At 43.9% G+C, this 15824-nt stretch overlaps 2 protein-coding genes across 4 annotated transcripts; both read left to right on the top strand.

The window, feature by feature from the left end:
- Window positions 1-104: 104 nt before the first annotated feature.
- On the top strand, window positions 105-7674 carry hmgxb4a (HMG box domain containing 4a). 3 transcript variants are annotated; one of them, XM_062532080.1, is made up of 13 exons: window positions 105-224; window positions 968-1065; window positions 1178-1287; window positions 1516-1594; window positions 1688-2482; window positions 2736-2975; window positions 3603-3775; window positions 3880-3964; window positions 4154-4218; window positions 4534-4636; window positions 4870-5036; window positions 6808-6930; window positions 7059-7674. In XM_062532080.1, the coding sequence occupies exons 2-13, from the start codon at window positions 1029-1031 to the stop codon at window positions 7101-7103; spliced, it is 2022 nt and encodes a 673-aa protein (XP_062388064.1). In that variant the 5' UTR covers window positions 105-224; window positions 968-1028; the 3' UTR covers window positions 7104-7674. The 3 variants fall into 3 exon arrangements, with proteins under 3 accessions (XP_062388064.1, XP_062388063.1, XP_062388062.1); XM_062532079.1 differs by having other exon boundaries at window positions 1178-1317; window positions 3883-3964; XM_062532078.1 differs by having other exon boundaries at window positions 1178-1317.
- Window positions 7675-8265: 591 nt separating this feature from the next.
- si:dkeyp-69e1.8 (uncharacterized protein LOC100001340 homolog) lies at window positions 8266-12914 on the top strand. Its single transcript, XM_062532077.1, has 5 exons — window positions 8266-8430; window positions 8781-8888; window positions 9151-9331; window positions 10348-10553; window positions 10893-12914. Exons 3-5 carry the CDS (start codon window positions 9166-9168, stop codon window positions 11856-11858), a joined length of 1338 nt encoding a protein of 445 aa, XP_062388061.1. The 5' UTR covers window positions 8266-8430; window positions 8781-8888; window positions 9151-9165; the 3' UTR covers window positions 11859-12914.
- The last annotated feature ends 2910 nt before the right edge of the window (window positions 12915-15824 follow it).

The following is a 15824-nucleotide window of genomic DNA, read 5'->3' as shown; positions in this document are numbered from 1 at the left end:
ATGTTGCTTTGCACGCATCCTGTTTAACAGGATGTGTATGTCATATTTATCCGCTTTGTCTAACTGCCGAATGCCGATATTAATTATACACTCAGAAAAACAGCTCTCATTGTGCCCGTAAACCTTAGTAGCTTCTAGGTCCCTCCTCCTCTGGTTGTTGCATTGTTGTTGACAGAATTCAAAGATGGCGACTGGCGCCGCTTGATTATCGGGGACCAGTGGAGGTAACTAGAGAGGCTATTTACGTTGTTTTTCTGTTTGCGGGGACTGTGAAGTGCATGCATTCTTTCAGTCTCTGATAGAAAAGAAATTACGGAGATAAAATTACTTGCATATCATAACTAAATATTGAATTAATCCTGAATCGGGCCTGCATACGCAGAAGCCAGGAGCTGTCTTGTCAAAATTGCCTGTGCTACTGTCGCTCAGAGCCAGCCGGGAGAGTTCCTTTGGTGAAGGATGGGAGAATGGGATACTGCTGAAGTGAAGGGGGTGTGTTTGTGTATCTTTTCGAAAGTAGGCGGGAAATGCCCTTTCAAAAATAAGCCCCAATTTTGACAGCAACATCGCAGACCTTATCACTCTATTGTAACAAACACACAATTACCGATAAGGTTTTGGAGCTTCTTGGCGTCAGCAATTGTAGCCCAATGTTGAATGTAATAGACAGCCAGGGTAATGTCATTTTTTTCAATATTCTACGAGACAAGATAGATTCGTTTCCTGAAAAGGAAATGTAACCAGAAGTGGACAAATTAAACAGTGCACGGGCTTTCGTTCCGGATGGTAGGCTACAGATGCGCGTCAAAAGTTTTATTTTGCGGTGGCGTATGATAGGCTCTAGTCAAATGCCCGCTGTTATCTGTTTTGGGAAATGTCACTTTATTGACAGGGACACAGCTCTTTGTATACTGTATATGGAGCATCAAACGTGTTAATTAACTTTTTCAAACATCTGTAACACAAGGGAAAATACTGGAATCCCCCCAGAGTCTGACTGTCCTCGCAGTTTGCAGAGTGGGTGAGTTATGGCTTTCGAGGAGGTCAAGAAGAAGGGAGTTATGGGCAAGTATTGTTTGTTACCTAGCCTTTACAACATTTCACACCAGCATGTAGACAGACAGATATCTTAAAGATTACACAAGGTTTTCTTCTGACTGAGACCTTTCTTGTCCAGACGTGTCATTGATGGAAGGAGACATTGGCTTGGTGGCGGGTCGTAGCCAGCGGGAGAAGAGGCGCTCCTATAAAGACCTTCTACGAGAGGAAGAGGAAATCGCTGCGCAGGTGCGCAAATCCTCAAAGAAACGTCCTAAGGTAACATTTAGCGGTTGGGTTACTCAAGAGATGGGTAAACGAAGCACAATTCCACATACATGCCATCCCCCAACCATGATACTGTAGCATGTTAGACTTCTATAGTGTAGTTAGAATTTAGTTTAATGTGTTTTTCAAGTAATATCTTTTTATAGGCCTATTGCACTTTGTTATTCATAATAATATCTCCCTCTGTAGGACTCAGAGCTGTTCCTGTTGGGTGGAGACTTGCACAAAAAGAAGAAAAAACACAAAAGCGATGACTACTATTACAGAGGTAGTTTGGCGTGACCCTACAGAGGACTTTTTCACTGCCTGAAAATAACCGCTTAAGTGATACTCAGTCATCCTGCTCATTCTTACTCTCCAGATCACCATGGCTCAGGCCCTCCTCCCCACAAGAAGAAGCGCAAGTCATCGGATCGCTCGCCGCCCCTCTCCTCCTCCTCGCAGCATCACTCCTCCCACTCCACGGACACGGCCATGGGCCTCCTCCAGGCCATCACCTCCCCTCTGGCCACCGGCTCGGACCCTGGCCCCCATCTGCACAGGAAGCCCTCCTACCCCGTCTCGTCCTCACATTCCTCCCACTCGTCCAAGGAGCGCAAGCGGGAGGGAGGCAGTGGCGGCGGCGGCGGCGGCGGCGGCGGTGGTGGAGGTGGAGGGGGCTCTGGCTCGTCCAAGTCAGGAGGACACTCCTACCCTCCTCACCAGCGCTCCGGTGGCGGCACGTTGTCATCGTCTGCCGCTGGGTCCTCCTCCAAGAAGCACTCGCACTCTTCGTCCTCCTCCTCGCGGTCATCGCTGTTCCACGCCGGCAGCGGCGGTGGCGGTGGTGGCGGTGGTGGTGGTGGAGGGAGAGGGGAGCCCCTGACGCTCCGGGAAGCGGAGGGGCTCAAAATGAAGCTCATCCTCTCGCCCAAAGAAAAGGACGCGCCAGCGTCTGAGAGCTTCCCTTCCTTCCCCGGCACGCACTCGTCCTCGTCCACCAACCCCTCCTCAGGCCTCACGTCGCCCTTGTCCTCCTCGTCTGCCATGAAGAAGAGCAGTGGGAAGAAGGAGAAGGATCGTGACAGGGACAGGGGATCGCAGCCTAAACCCATCAAGAAGAAGCTACAGAACCTGGAGCCACTGCCTGTTGTGGGCAAGGAGGTGGAGGTGGAGGGTGAGCTTTTTGTTTTCAGGCTGTCTGGTAGAGTTTTGGTTTAAAGTTCATGTGTTTAAGTGTTCTGAAAGCATGACAGCTGAACAGGTATATTTTTTTCAATGGATTAATTGGATTAATTTGTCTAAATCTCCTTTTAGATTTTTTACCTCTGTTTACCTGGTTTTCCATGAAATTTGTTATTTTGCTTCACCATATTTCATGTACAGTATGTTATATCTTTGCGGCGTCCTCTGCACCATCTCTTCATCAGGGCATTATGGGAGCTCTCTGGGCTCACTGGGGGGAGACAGCTCCTCCTCAGGAGGCGAACTGGAGGCGGGAGAGTTGGTCATCGACGACACATACACCCACCTCTCCAAGAAAAAGAAGAAGAGCAAAAAGAGCAAGAAAAAGAAGGAGAAAGAGAAGGACAGGGACAGGGAGAAAGACAAAAGCTCAAAAGAGAAGAAGCATAGTAAAGGAAGCAGCAGTAGCAAGAAGGGTCACTCAGGTGAGTTGAAATACTTTATGACCCCAAGCTATTTGTGATGTTCAATTCTCGTCACTCATCTCATAAACTTTAATCAACTGACTGAAGTGCATCGAGAGTTACAGTAATCCACCCCCTTCTATTGAATCAAATTTGGTATTCGCATCAGAAGATTGACTGCATTTGAAGTGTTTTCATTTTGAAGTGTTTTCTCTTTGGAATAGTAGTGAAATGTGCATTACCGTAATCAGCACATTTTCATGATTTTGGAATAGTAGTGAAATGTGCATTAATAAGATGGACGGGAAATCCAGCTACTGACACGTGGGGTCCTAATTTGAATCATGGACAAAGTGCAAAGTCTGACGAAAGCTGATTTAATAACTAAGCAAAATCAATTTGCTACTTTCACACCATGGATGAGATTTTAAGTGAGTTCACTCCAGACGATGCTCCCACATGCCACACGATAGCTATAACACATTCATGAGAACATTGTTTTTTCACAGACTTTGCACTTTGTCCATCATTTAAAGTAGGGCCTCTAGAGTAAACACTATGAAGGTTAGAGCATTGACAATAGTATATGTGTTGAATTGACATTATAAATGTGTTACTAAGCTTGTTTATAACAATTTCTGGTCTCAGATCCCTCTAGAAGCCACTCCCATTCCCATAGCGCAGCCAATCACAGCACTTCAGGTGGGATGTATCCCATAGCCACCCCAGTCCCCTCGCATCACCACACCAGCAGTGACATAACGAGCGAGAAGAAGAAAAAGAAAGAGGAGAAAGATCGGGACAAACATGACAAAGACAAGGTGAGGCATTTCCCCACGTCCCCACGTCCCCTGTGCTCACGTTCTGTATGTGGAGAGACAGACATGCACTAATCTACTGTACCTTTCAATATCTCTCTATTTAGCAGCCCAAAAAGAAAAACACGACGGCATATCAGGTATTTTGTAAGGAATACAGGGTCAACATCAACGCCGAGCAGCCTGGACTGGGTAAGTACTTCATACATTTTAGATTTGTCTGATTATGAGACACACAAAACATTTTTTGGCATAGTATATATCCTTAAGGTTGATCCAAAAAATGTTTGACCGAATATTTATTCCATTTATGATGAGTTTTCACTTCTTAGTCCCAGTGAGGGAATGTCAAAGTAAAAGTCCTGTCACTATTCTTGCCAGTGTTCGGCGAGCTGAGCAAAAAGCTTGCAGAGGTGTGGAAACAACTTCCGGAGAAGGACAAATTGGTGAGTCTCTTGATTGGACAACTGTACAGGTCCTTTATATTCCACCTCAAATCTCTCCTCTCCGTCTGTTGTTTTCCTTTACTCCTCTTTTCATCGTTTTGATTCTCTGCATGAAGTAAATGGTAGAGGAGGACGGTGTGTGAGTGACATGCCAGCTTATTTATAGAATTACGTTTCTTGAGTCTCTTTTCTTTATTCCATAGAATGGCATCTCAGAATACTATTGTACGTCTCTGAACTGTATGGAATTTGTGAAATACTGTATGTTCCATGAAATACTGTATGTTCCATTGTGCAATATGCGTCACTCTGCAGGTATGGAAGCAGAAAGCTCAATACTTGCAGCATAAGCAGAACAAAGCTGAGGCCACCACTGTCAAGCGCAAGAGTTCAGCCTCCGATGGTAGTAAAAGTAAAGGTAAACTTGCCTTACCATGTCATTACAGAACAGGTCCAGGTCAAGCAAGCGCATGAAGAACTGACTGATGTTGTTCCATGTAGTGCTGTATTTCAAGGTTATATTTGAATTAGCAGTCTTTAAATGTTTGTCTATCTATTACTTTATAGCATATTACAAACATTACATAGACATTGAAAGGAGATCAATACACAATGTTGGATGGTGTCTAAACAACATGACATGATTGACAGGTTCCAGTAAGGGTCTAGCGGCAGGCTTGTCTCCTGGGAGAGCCTCCATAGGAGCATCACTGTCGCCGGCACGCGTCCCTGAGGTGGACCCCATCGACGCCGCAGCCCACCTGCAGCTCCTGGGCGAGTCGCTGTCCCTCATTGGTCACCGGCTTCAGGAGACCGAGGTGAGACTGAGGACACTGGACTCACACACACACACACACACACACCACTGGTCAATATTATACATGGCTCTTGGCTCTTGTAGGCCAGGGGGATGAAATTAAAGTGTTTAATATAACAGTAAAACATTTCAGTATTACAGTCAACATTTCCGTAAACACTAATCATGATATGGGCCACAGGATGATAGTGTTTGATATCGCAATAAACATTTTGTTGTAGGCAACTACAGAGTAGCAGTGTGCACAAAGAGTCCCGTACCCAGTTCACCATCAGAAGCTATACTGCATGAACAATAATATCCTGTGTGGTTATTGGTTAGATGAGCTCAAAGTGCATTTTGCTGGATTAGAGAATGGTTGGAACTATGACTGTTTAGCCGTGATATAAGCACAGTCAGCAGACCTGCCCACACAATTTGAGAGCATAAGATACCCTTCCTATTTTCATGATTTTACTAACTAAACATGCAGTGCTCAGTGCATATGTTTTGATTTATATGCATGCAGAGAAGGAGCGAGCGAGAGAGATCGAGAGATTGAGAGAGAGAGAGAGATAGAAAGATAGATTGGGGCAACGAGAGGCTGCTTGAAGGTGCACATAGCTCTACAATGAAAGGATTTGATCTCAACAGAGAAAATTATTGTGTGGCGGTCAAGGTCAATATTGTAGCAGGCTCCCACAAACAAGTAAATTAATGGGAAACACTGACATGCTTGTTGATACTATTTTTTATTTAAACTTTTTATTCATTCAGATTCAGAGTGGTTAATGACACCATGGGCTGTGATGTGACAAACTCAAAACACATTTTTGGTTCATAGGGAGTAAAACAGACAATAAATCAAATAATCAATTGCCAAATTAGGGCATGTAGCCAACCCAGAACATGGACCCACCTAACCACACCAGATGTCCCCTCATTAAGGTCGCAAGCACTTGCTTGGTGGTAGAGGCTTTAAGGGGAGAAGTGCATAAAAAGCAAGCATGCACATTTGAGTGCCTTTCCATTTACTGTGCTGCTAAGTAGTAACATTCTTTTACTCAGGGGAAGAGTTACGAACAGCTGTAGGATCAAAACGTAAAGGGCAACATTAAACTAGCTTGGCAAACAAGACTCATTCTCAAAGTGAATAGAGTCTGTTCACTAGCGACTGAGACTCATTTACAATGCTAGCATGGTGATGGGTATAAACATATCGTTAACATTTAAAATCATTGTTCCAACCTAACCAGTCACATTGATCAGGGATTCCTGACAATACACAACTTAACAAACTGACAAAAACAGCATTGGTAGCCAGGAAACAATCTATGTGAGTCTACCTTTGCTGTTAATAAATACATATTTATATGTACATTCTTCCAACTGCACTTTTTGAGGTTTACAGGTGTTGCTCCTTCCGTTTAGCATAGCCCCTTTCAGTTTCTGAAACTTTCCATTGGTTCTTGCATCATATGAATTTGTTTGTTTACCTGATACACTAGTCTGAAATGAAAGAGGACAAAACTAACCTCCCACAGTCTCAAATATTCATGATGAATATTTTACATTTGTTTAAAATGGAAATACAAGGCTTAGTATAACACAGTTTTCAACCAAATTGGTCGACAATTCTGGTCAGTCTATGACCGGATTAAATAGTGACAGTATTTTGCAGTGCATTGTGCTGTTTAGTAGTCAGACAGTGACACCTAGCTGACTCACCATTTCAATTCTGTATCAAGACATTCCTGTATTTCATTTATTTGTGTTTGTTTGTTTGTGTCCAGGGTATGGTGGCAGTTTCCGGAAGCCTGTCTGTGCTGCTGGACTCCATCTTGTGTGCTCTCGGCCCCCTCACCTGTCTAACAGCTCAGATCCCGCAGCTCAACGGCTGTCCGCGCAATGTCCTGGTGAGGACTCCTGCATTTATGGCCGAGATACTTTTGAAAGGAAGCAGATGTATCTGATTGTTTGTGCTTGTTTCTGAAGGGGTTTGAGTGACTGATTATGTGTGTTTTTCTGTGCTCTAATATTACAGTCAAAGACGCTGGACAACATAGCTTACATCATGCCTGGACTATGAGGATCATCCCTCCTTTTGTTGCGCAACAGGAAGGACGTCCGTCAAAGGACTCTTTGAAAAGACATTAAAGCATCCTTGGAATTTAAAGGGTGGACTTGTAGTGTCCTGCCACAAACTGACATGTTTTTAATGCATTTTAAAAAAATTCTTAGTTATTTTTTATTGTTATTTTTTAAGGAAAACAGGAATTTCTATTTTAGAGAGCGCTTTGAAATTTTATGTCTGAATTCATTAGGTGTTACTGTTACTTTATGCTTGTGTGACTGTGAGCACTTATGTCTCTGTGTGGAAAATGCATTGTTTGATTGTTAATGTACATTTGTATGTGTTTGAGTGTGGATGTGGATGTATTTGTTACTGCCTCATTTTAAAGCATCCGTCTTGTCCAAAAAATAATAATTTTTTACTCAAATGTAACAGGTCAGGGTCCAACCTAGTTTTATGCTTTTGTTAATGTACCATGAAGATAATATATAGCACTTTTTTCAGCTGTAGTTTCTCATTGTATTTTGTATGTGTATGATCCAAAAAATCATGCAAAAAATGTAAAATTAGGAGAGAAAAAGCATGGGTTTTCAAAAAAAAAGTGAAAGTGCGGTCAAGCACATTGTGGTGATTTCTAGTTTTACAGTAAAAACACAAAGTGTTAAGAACGCCCCTCTGTTGTTTTTGTCACTCATCATCATGAAGGTTTAATCTCTAGGTTATCTGGCAGCATGTCCATGTGCTGCAGATGTAGCTAACATGACTTCATAGACAGAATGGATAGCTCAGGTACCTGCTGCATAGTCAGCATTCCGGCTCTATCAATATGCAGTGCATCCTCATGCTTGACACTCCCCTCTTCTGTGGTCAGTTCTGTTAGCGTAGCCTAGCCTGGATTGAACAAGCCTAGTCTTGGCACAGTGCCAAAGAATCCAGTAGCAGTCCACGCCCGGAATGTCCCCTTTATTTTTTCAAAGAAAGAGAGAGAGAATAGATGTCGGCAAATACAGGAAGGTAATTGGCGAAGTCAGTGTTTGTTTGGGTGCCCAGTCTGTCTTAGGGAGTGTCTTGAAAGAGGAAGATGAGAGAAAAAATGTATAGACGGTAGCTTCCTGTGTGAGTCACTGGTGCTCAGCTGCCCTTGTAGTTCACTGTTTTCATTCCTGAGAGGTTTTTGAGACACTCCTCTGAGCACCGCAGAGACAGGCACTCTGACCGTATACAGTCATGTGAGAAAGGGAGGAACCCAGCTGCTGCTCCCTGTGATGGCAGCGTACTAAGAGCTCAGGCAAGAAGAGGAAGTGAACAGCACTCTTTGAAACAAGAGGCCGTTTGATAACAGGTAAAATGACATTTAAAAGGTGCTTTGGAAACTGCCTCTTTACAATCTCCAGGACATAGTGTGTGGACCCTGCACCCTGTTTGCCTGATGTGCCTTTTAAGTAGTTACAACTGTAAGAAATTACTTATCTTTGGCATAATGTTACTGTAGTTGGTGGGTGTGTCACTCACTGTTGACCATGGTAACGATGTGTTATGGAGCAAATATGGAGCAATACATCCGTGTGGAAGTTAGATTCTACTGCACTCATGATGGCGTAGGAGAAAACATTCCCATGTGATGAGTCATGTGCATGGAATAGACTCATGTTTGTCTTTCTCTGTCTCTCTCTCGCTGTCTCTCTTTCTCAGTCTGTTGATCTTGCTCTATCTGTCTCTCCCTCTTTCTTGCGCATTTCTCTGGAGAGGCATCAGAAATTGTCAACAGAAGGAGACTAGTCTGCCGCCCTACTGGAACAGGTGAGGAAGACAGCTTGGGCATTCACTACAAAGCCTACAAAGGTATTGTGTTGGAATTGAAAATCAGTTTACTGAATTGGAATCAGTTTTACTAGCAAACTTTGATATTGGATGGCCACCAGTGAAACAGAGCTAAACTCTAACCAATTCCAACTATTACCAAACAACCAGTGAGTGAGTAAATTAGCTTTTTAGGTGATTAAAATGTTCACTTATGCTTAATAATAATTCTTAATAATCATCCACTTAACTTCTCATTTAGCTGGAACGTTCAACAATGGAACGGGAGAATGTTCTAGAGTATGATGAGCGAACTTCTCCACAAACAGAGGTGTGGAGAAGGCAGGAGAGACATCAAGAGGCAGGAGAGGAGGATGAGGCCATGGAGGCAGTGTTACAGAGAGGAGGAGCGAAGGATGAGATGCAGGAAACCCAACATGGAGGTAAGGACAGCATCTGTCAGTTGTTAAAATGTTATAGCAAATGTGACTGCCAGAATGAATTCATCAATGATCCTTAGATGATTAAAATGCTATAGAGAATATAGTTGTGTTGGTTGTGACTCATGATTTGTTATAATGAAATTAATCAAAACAGCATAAAGGATGATTTATGAAGTTCATTCGTTTTGACACCTCGTCTCCCCCATGTCTGAGGATGGAAACAGCATGTTTCCTTTCATTTACCATACTCAGACTGGCTTCTGTATCCATTCCTTAAAGCAACATGTGATGCGATATCCTGTTCTGCTTCTGGCAGGCACTTCTGTTTAATGGATCTATGCCATGTCTCTGGCTAGCCAGTAGATGGCGACATTGTTTCATGATTGAACAGGATATGCAGTAAGTGGCTATAAGTAGTTGGATGTTTAGTCTCGGATCTTTTTTTTATTACAGTTCTGTTATGATCCCTCTGGATAAATAACGTGAAAATATGGCATACACAACACACGGATCTAATAAGAAGTGTTGGCAATCATAACATGGGTCACAGGATGTAGTCTATTCAAATATGACTTGTTCTATGTAGAACAGACTTTAAAATGTGCCTGATCTCTTGCATTTGTTGGAGAATCATATACTCAGAAATCTAATGATTTTAGCAAAAAATTAAGACTAAAATAAATCTCACCTTTTGAGTTTAAATTATTTGTCTGTGTTAATTATGCAAAAAACATTTTCATAATCATGTGTGAAACTTTAGACATATCATCTTGACATATGAAATTAAATATGTAGCAGACTAAAACAAATACAAGGAACCTTTTCTATTTCTTTCCCCCACAAGAATGAAATGTAATAATTTAAGCATGTCCTTTGGCTGTGGGTACTCGTCCTCAACAGCACTATTAATTCCATTCAAATTCATAACACACCATTACCTAACTGAACTGAATCAATCAAAGTGTTCTGAAATGGTGAGCTTGGTCCTCTGCTCATGCGTTGTGTGTTTTGTGCAGCCTCTGCTCCGCCTGCCTCCTCCTCGCCCCCACCCCTGGCTGCGGGCCCTGAGCTGAGGCTGGTGCTGTTGGGGCAGACTGGCGCGGGCAAGAGCGCCGCGGGGAACAGCATCTTGGGGCGCCGGGCGTTTGAGATCAAGGCCTCCGGGGGAGCAACTGGAACGCATGGTTGTGAGAGCAGAACAGCGACAGTTGCTGGAAGACAGGTAGGTTGTTTCCTTAGCTAATGAACTACCTTGACCTTGACATGTCTTTCAGGCACTTTACTCTTAATGGCTGCCTATAGTGTCCTGTGTTTTCGCATCATTTTCACCACTGCATTTCTTATATACAAAAACAACAGACAGGCAGAGAGTGACATAGAGCACTTTGTTCTGACTGATTCACAATTCATTTTAAATTAATTATAATAAATACATAATACATTTAAATTAAATTGATACTCAGTCTTTCACAAATCAAGGATCCAATTCACATGCTAAACAAACTCTCAAATCAATTCTGTTGTGTTACTGTTTGCTCTTCTCTACCTGACGTCTCCTCAGCTGACCGTGGTGGACACGCCAGACTGGTTCCGCTCGGAGCTCTCCCCGGAGGACATCCAGCAGCAGATCCGCTCCTGCCTGGCCCTGGTGGCCCCCGGGCCCCACGCCTTCCTGCTGTGCGTCCCCGTGGACCAGCCCGCCTCCGTGGAGCTGCTGGGGCTGGAGGCCCTGGAGGCGGTGTTCGGGCCCGGGGCCGTCGGACGCCACACGCTGCTCCTCTTCACTCACATGGACCGGCTGTCCGAGGGGCTCAGTCTGGAGGACTACGTGACCAGCAGGGAGCGCCGCGACCTCCTGAAGCTGGTGGAGAGATGCGGGGACCACTACCATGCCCTGGAGAGAGGGAGAGGAGGAGGAGGAGGAGGAGGAGGAGGAGGAGAGGGGGAACAGGAGGAAACGGAGAGGAGGAGTGTGGAGGAGCTGCTGCAGAAGGTAGAGCAGGTGGTGAGGGAGAGCGGGGTGGACTTCCACGCCTGGCCCCCTGCCCCCAAGGAGCCCGAGCAGCGCGGCGGGCTGAGGAGGGACAGAGACGAGAGGTCAGAGATGGACAGAGAGCCCGTCTCGTCCTCCCCCTCCGCCCCGTCACCTCCAGAGCCTGAGGAAGAGCCAGAGCCAGAGCCAGAGCCAGAGCCAGAGGCTGAGGCTGAGGCTGGGCCCGCACAGGCGCCGGACACCACGGAGACCCGCGACGACGATCTCACAGAGGGCGGTGACGACCTCGTGGAGGGCGATGACGACGACCCCTCTCTCGCTCCCGCCGCGCCCCCTCCCTCCTTCCTGCGGGGCTTGTGGGACACGCTGGTCGGGTGGCTGAGCAACATCCCCGGGCTGGTGAGGGGCACCTCCCTGCTGGGGTCCCTGGTGGGGTTCTTTGTGGGGGGGCCGGTGGGCAGGATGCTGGGGGGCGCGGTGGGCTCCGTGGCCACTGAGGTGGGCAGGAGGAGGCGCGTGAAGAAGACACAGTGAAGGGAAGGTGCACACACAAGCAGCAGCAGAGACACTTGTTTACACTGATAAATAAAAGGCATAGCCGCTTAGTTACGCACTGTAGGAGAGTATACAGCTATTGCTAAGCAAGGGCACACAAAGGCGTTTGGCTGAGAGAGCTTGTTTACTGGGGAGCCACAGTGAGCTCGGTCCAATAGGATCTTTTTTTTTATTTTTATATTTTTTTATCATATTTAAGGCTGTAATTGTTTTAATTGTATCAGTCAGTCAGCTTTTATTTGCACTTGAGGGAGCACATGGGGACATTTTAACACTGCTGAACCACATTCACACACTGTAATGTAATGTAAATGTACACTACAGGCTTACAAAAACACGTATTAACACTATAGGTTAATTAATGAATTAAACAAAAACATAGGCTATTAAATTGTGTTTTCTGTAATTCATTGTATGATTACTGCAGAGTCAAACCTCATTGGTATGCAATAAAATTTTAGGAGAAAAACAAATATCCTCATTTCTAGGATTAAAATATCTAGGACTAACTTGGAGTTAGAGAGTTATCATTTCAACTAAACAAAAACATGCACAAATTTAAGGAAATTACTTTTCTGCATACTTTGAGTTTAACTCTTTTTTATATTACGTTAACATGTTTTTTCCTCATGGAGATGCACGTGTTTTTTTGATGCCTGGTCTGTGCCTCCTGACATTACGCAGGCATACATGATTTGGCATGATATATCAGCTTAATGATGTATGCCTGACAAGAAATTACACAAATCAATTATCCACTTTGAATTTGGATATGAGAAGTGGAATTTGAAATTAAAACAAGTGCAATTACTGTGTTATTGAGTCAATTCAGCTCCACAGACATGGGGCCTCTGGCTACTGATTGCAAGGCTTCAATTTACTGCACACTGTGATATAATGCAAATTATACTTACATTTCACTCTGAACTTCTGGAGAACACCTTAGATGGTTATCAAAAAATGGGGTATTATTGAGGTTAAAATACTAATTTATGCTTTTACACTTTTTTATTTTCTTCAATTCATATATGGGTTTAATTGTCCACTGCCTGGTACTCCAAAGTAATTGTATTAACTAATAACATTTTTTTTTTTTTTTTAATCATGAAGTTGTGTATCTCTAAATATATTTGTTGCCGAGTTGGCAAAGGGCCTCATAATGACTGTGATCTATGACTGACAGGGAGAGACTTACGATGGAACAGTACCGCCGCTCCGGGATGCCGCACATGGCTTCCCCAGGGAAACCCTGTGTGGGAGGCTGAGAGACAGAAACTATGCGATGACCAGACAGACAGATAGAGCCGTAATGCGAACGGCTCCTCCATTATCTAAAGAGATCCGGACTCCTTCTCCCTGTCACTCTTTTACAAAAGGGCAGGTTATGGTTTTGACGTTGAAGTAAATGTTAGTCTGCTAAAACCATCCGTCAAACGAGGGAGAAGAAAAAAGAACCCTTCCCACCTCTGTATTTGGAGCCGTCTGTACAGCACGGCGAAGCATTGGCCCCGTGTGGGTGGTCCACCAATGAGAGAGAGTGAGACCGAGAGGATCAGCCTCGCTCGCTCTCGCGTTTCTATAGAGGAGAAATAAAATAGAATAGATAGCTCTGTGTGCACTTGTGTGGAGGCTATGTGTGCGCATGAAAGAGAGAGGAGCTGCACCGAGAGTGAAAGAGAGGAGAGAGGGAATACGCACAGGGACCCACATCTGTCCTCCAGATGTGGCGCCTCCGTTATTTGAAACAAGGGGGGGAAAAAACGGGAACGTTTAAAAAGTGCAAAAAAGAAAATTGGCGCTAAACAGTTTTATTGTCGGGGATTACTGAGATAATAGAAAATGGATTATATATGGTGGTAGGCTATCTGGTTGTAACCCTTCTGAATGCCCTCTGTTAACATACTGTATGCTAAAGAAAAGATGTAGTGTTCTGCACAGTGCGCTCTCTCTCTCTCTCTCTCTTTCTCTCTCTCCCTCCCTCTCTCTCTCTCTCTGAAGATGGTGTGTATAAAAAGGGAACACCTGTCCAAATATTAGTGTGTCCTATTGGACATGCTTTGGGGAGAAGAGAGAGTGAGGAATGAATGAGCGAGGGAGTGACCCTAAAAGACAGAGAGAGCAGAGGGATGAAAAGTGGATGGAAAGTAGAGAAAGGAGAAAAACAGCAAGAAAGAAAACACGCTTGGAACTTTTACTGATCTCTACGAGGGTGAGATCCGTACAGACCTACGGAACGGCATCGCTCTTAACAGAGCTTTTTGAGGAGTTCACAATAAGATAATCTAGTCGGTTTCACAATAAGATAATCTAGTTGGGTTGAAAGAACACACACACAGTTCTACATTTGGTGTGTGTTCACAAAAAGATCAAATTGACTCACAAATGGACCCATCTTGTTATAAGGTCACTAATTAGGCTGCACTCTCCTAACAGCAGTTAGGAACTAACATTATTAACATAAGTGGGTGCCACAATGAGTTTCATATATGTCTATTAAGGTTATAGAAATGTAGATGTCGTTAAATCATTCAGTATATATCATCCACATTACAATGAAAGTGAGTTTTAGAATTGGCTGGAAATAATTGCAGTTTAACACAATAATGATAAATGTGAATTTGATTATTATAATCTGCGCTTTTATGACTTAATTGTCTCAGTGTTCTCTAAATGCTTGGCTAGGCCCAGGGTATTTAGAGAAAAAGAAAAGGAGCAACAACAACAACATTCATCTTGCTCTAAAATGTGTTGAGCAAGTGGTAGGCCTATTCTAACCAGACAAAGATGAAAAGACCTGAAGCCAAAATGGACCATTCTGCCAGCAGAGGACTGCACGAGCGACTGCTCTCCCTGATGTCCAGCACCCAGCCCTCGCACTATAGGGCGGGCGCACAGTCCGCTCATCTTTTTCCTATTACTGCTATTTGGATGTTCCTCCCTGTGGTGTGCGCGTGTGTGGCTGGAATTGTTTACCGTGGAGCTCTAACCCTGTTTAACATCGCGCTTTGTCCGCGTGTGTGGGTTGGAGACCACTCATAAACCTCGGATGAAAGCCCCAGCCAAATTAATAAATACGAACGCAGAAAGGGAGTGAGAGAGAGATCAGCTTTTAACAGCTCCGCGAGTAGTTATTTGCGTATGCGTTCACGATAAAGCCTGTTAATGTTTATGGGAGACTGGCTTTGTTTCATGGCTTAAAATGGCGGTGTTTATTTATTGCTTTTCGGTGCACAGGCATGCCAAATGTATGAGGCATGCTTTTGTTCTTGATCTTGATTTTTTGAAAGATTTACTGTGTTATCCTGCAGCTAAACCAGACGGTGTAATGGGAGGTAATCAAATTTATGTTTGTACAGGTAGTAAAATAAACAGATAAGAGTAATGGCAAGCTCCACAAAATAAAAGCTACTAAAACACTGTTGGGGTTTTGTCCAAAATTGGATACAAGGCCCTCCGTCAGTGAGTTAACCTAGAAAAAACAACACAAGGGTTCATGAGCCATAATTCTCGTCTGAATAATAGAGTTTTTATAACGTATATTTTATAATAATGCCTTCATTAAAAAGACAACGCTCAGTACCGTAGGCAAAGTGTTGAAATGGTGTTGTGTAATCATGATGAAACCACACCAGTTGAACACAATCACACACAGCTGTCCTGTTGTCTGGGAAGCAGGCATGGATGAATTTTCACAAGGAGTGAAACATAATAACACACACACACACACTCACTTTTTCTCTCACTCTTCTTTCTTATTTACTCTCTCTCTCTCTCACACACACACACACACACACACACACACACACACACATATTTGATTATGACTTGTCCTTAATGAAAATCTACACACTAGAGGAAATGGAGAAGTAGTTCAAAGATGGACTTTTTGGCAGAGGTGGTGTGTGTGTGTGTGTGTGTGTGTGTGTGTGTGTGTGTGTGTTTGTG

Source organism: Sardina pilchardus, chromosome 3, assembly GCF_963854185.1.
Source record: "Sardina pilchardus chromosome 3, fSarPil1.1, whole genome shotgun sequence".
Lineage (NCBI taxonomy): Eukaryota > Metazoa > Chordata > Actinopteri > Clupeiformes > Clupeidae > Sardina > Sardina pilchardus.
Note: the sequence above shows the minus strand (reverse complement) of the source record. Positions and strands in the feature narration are given on the sequence as shown.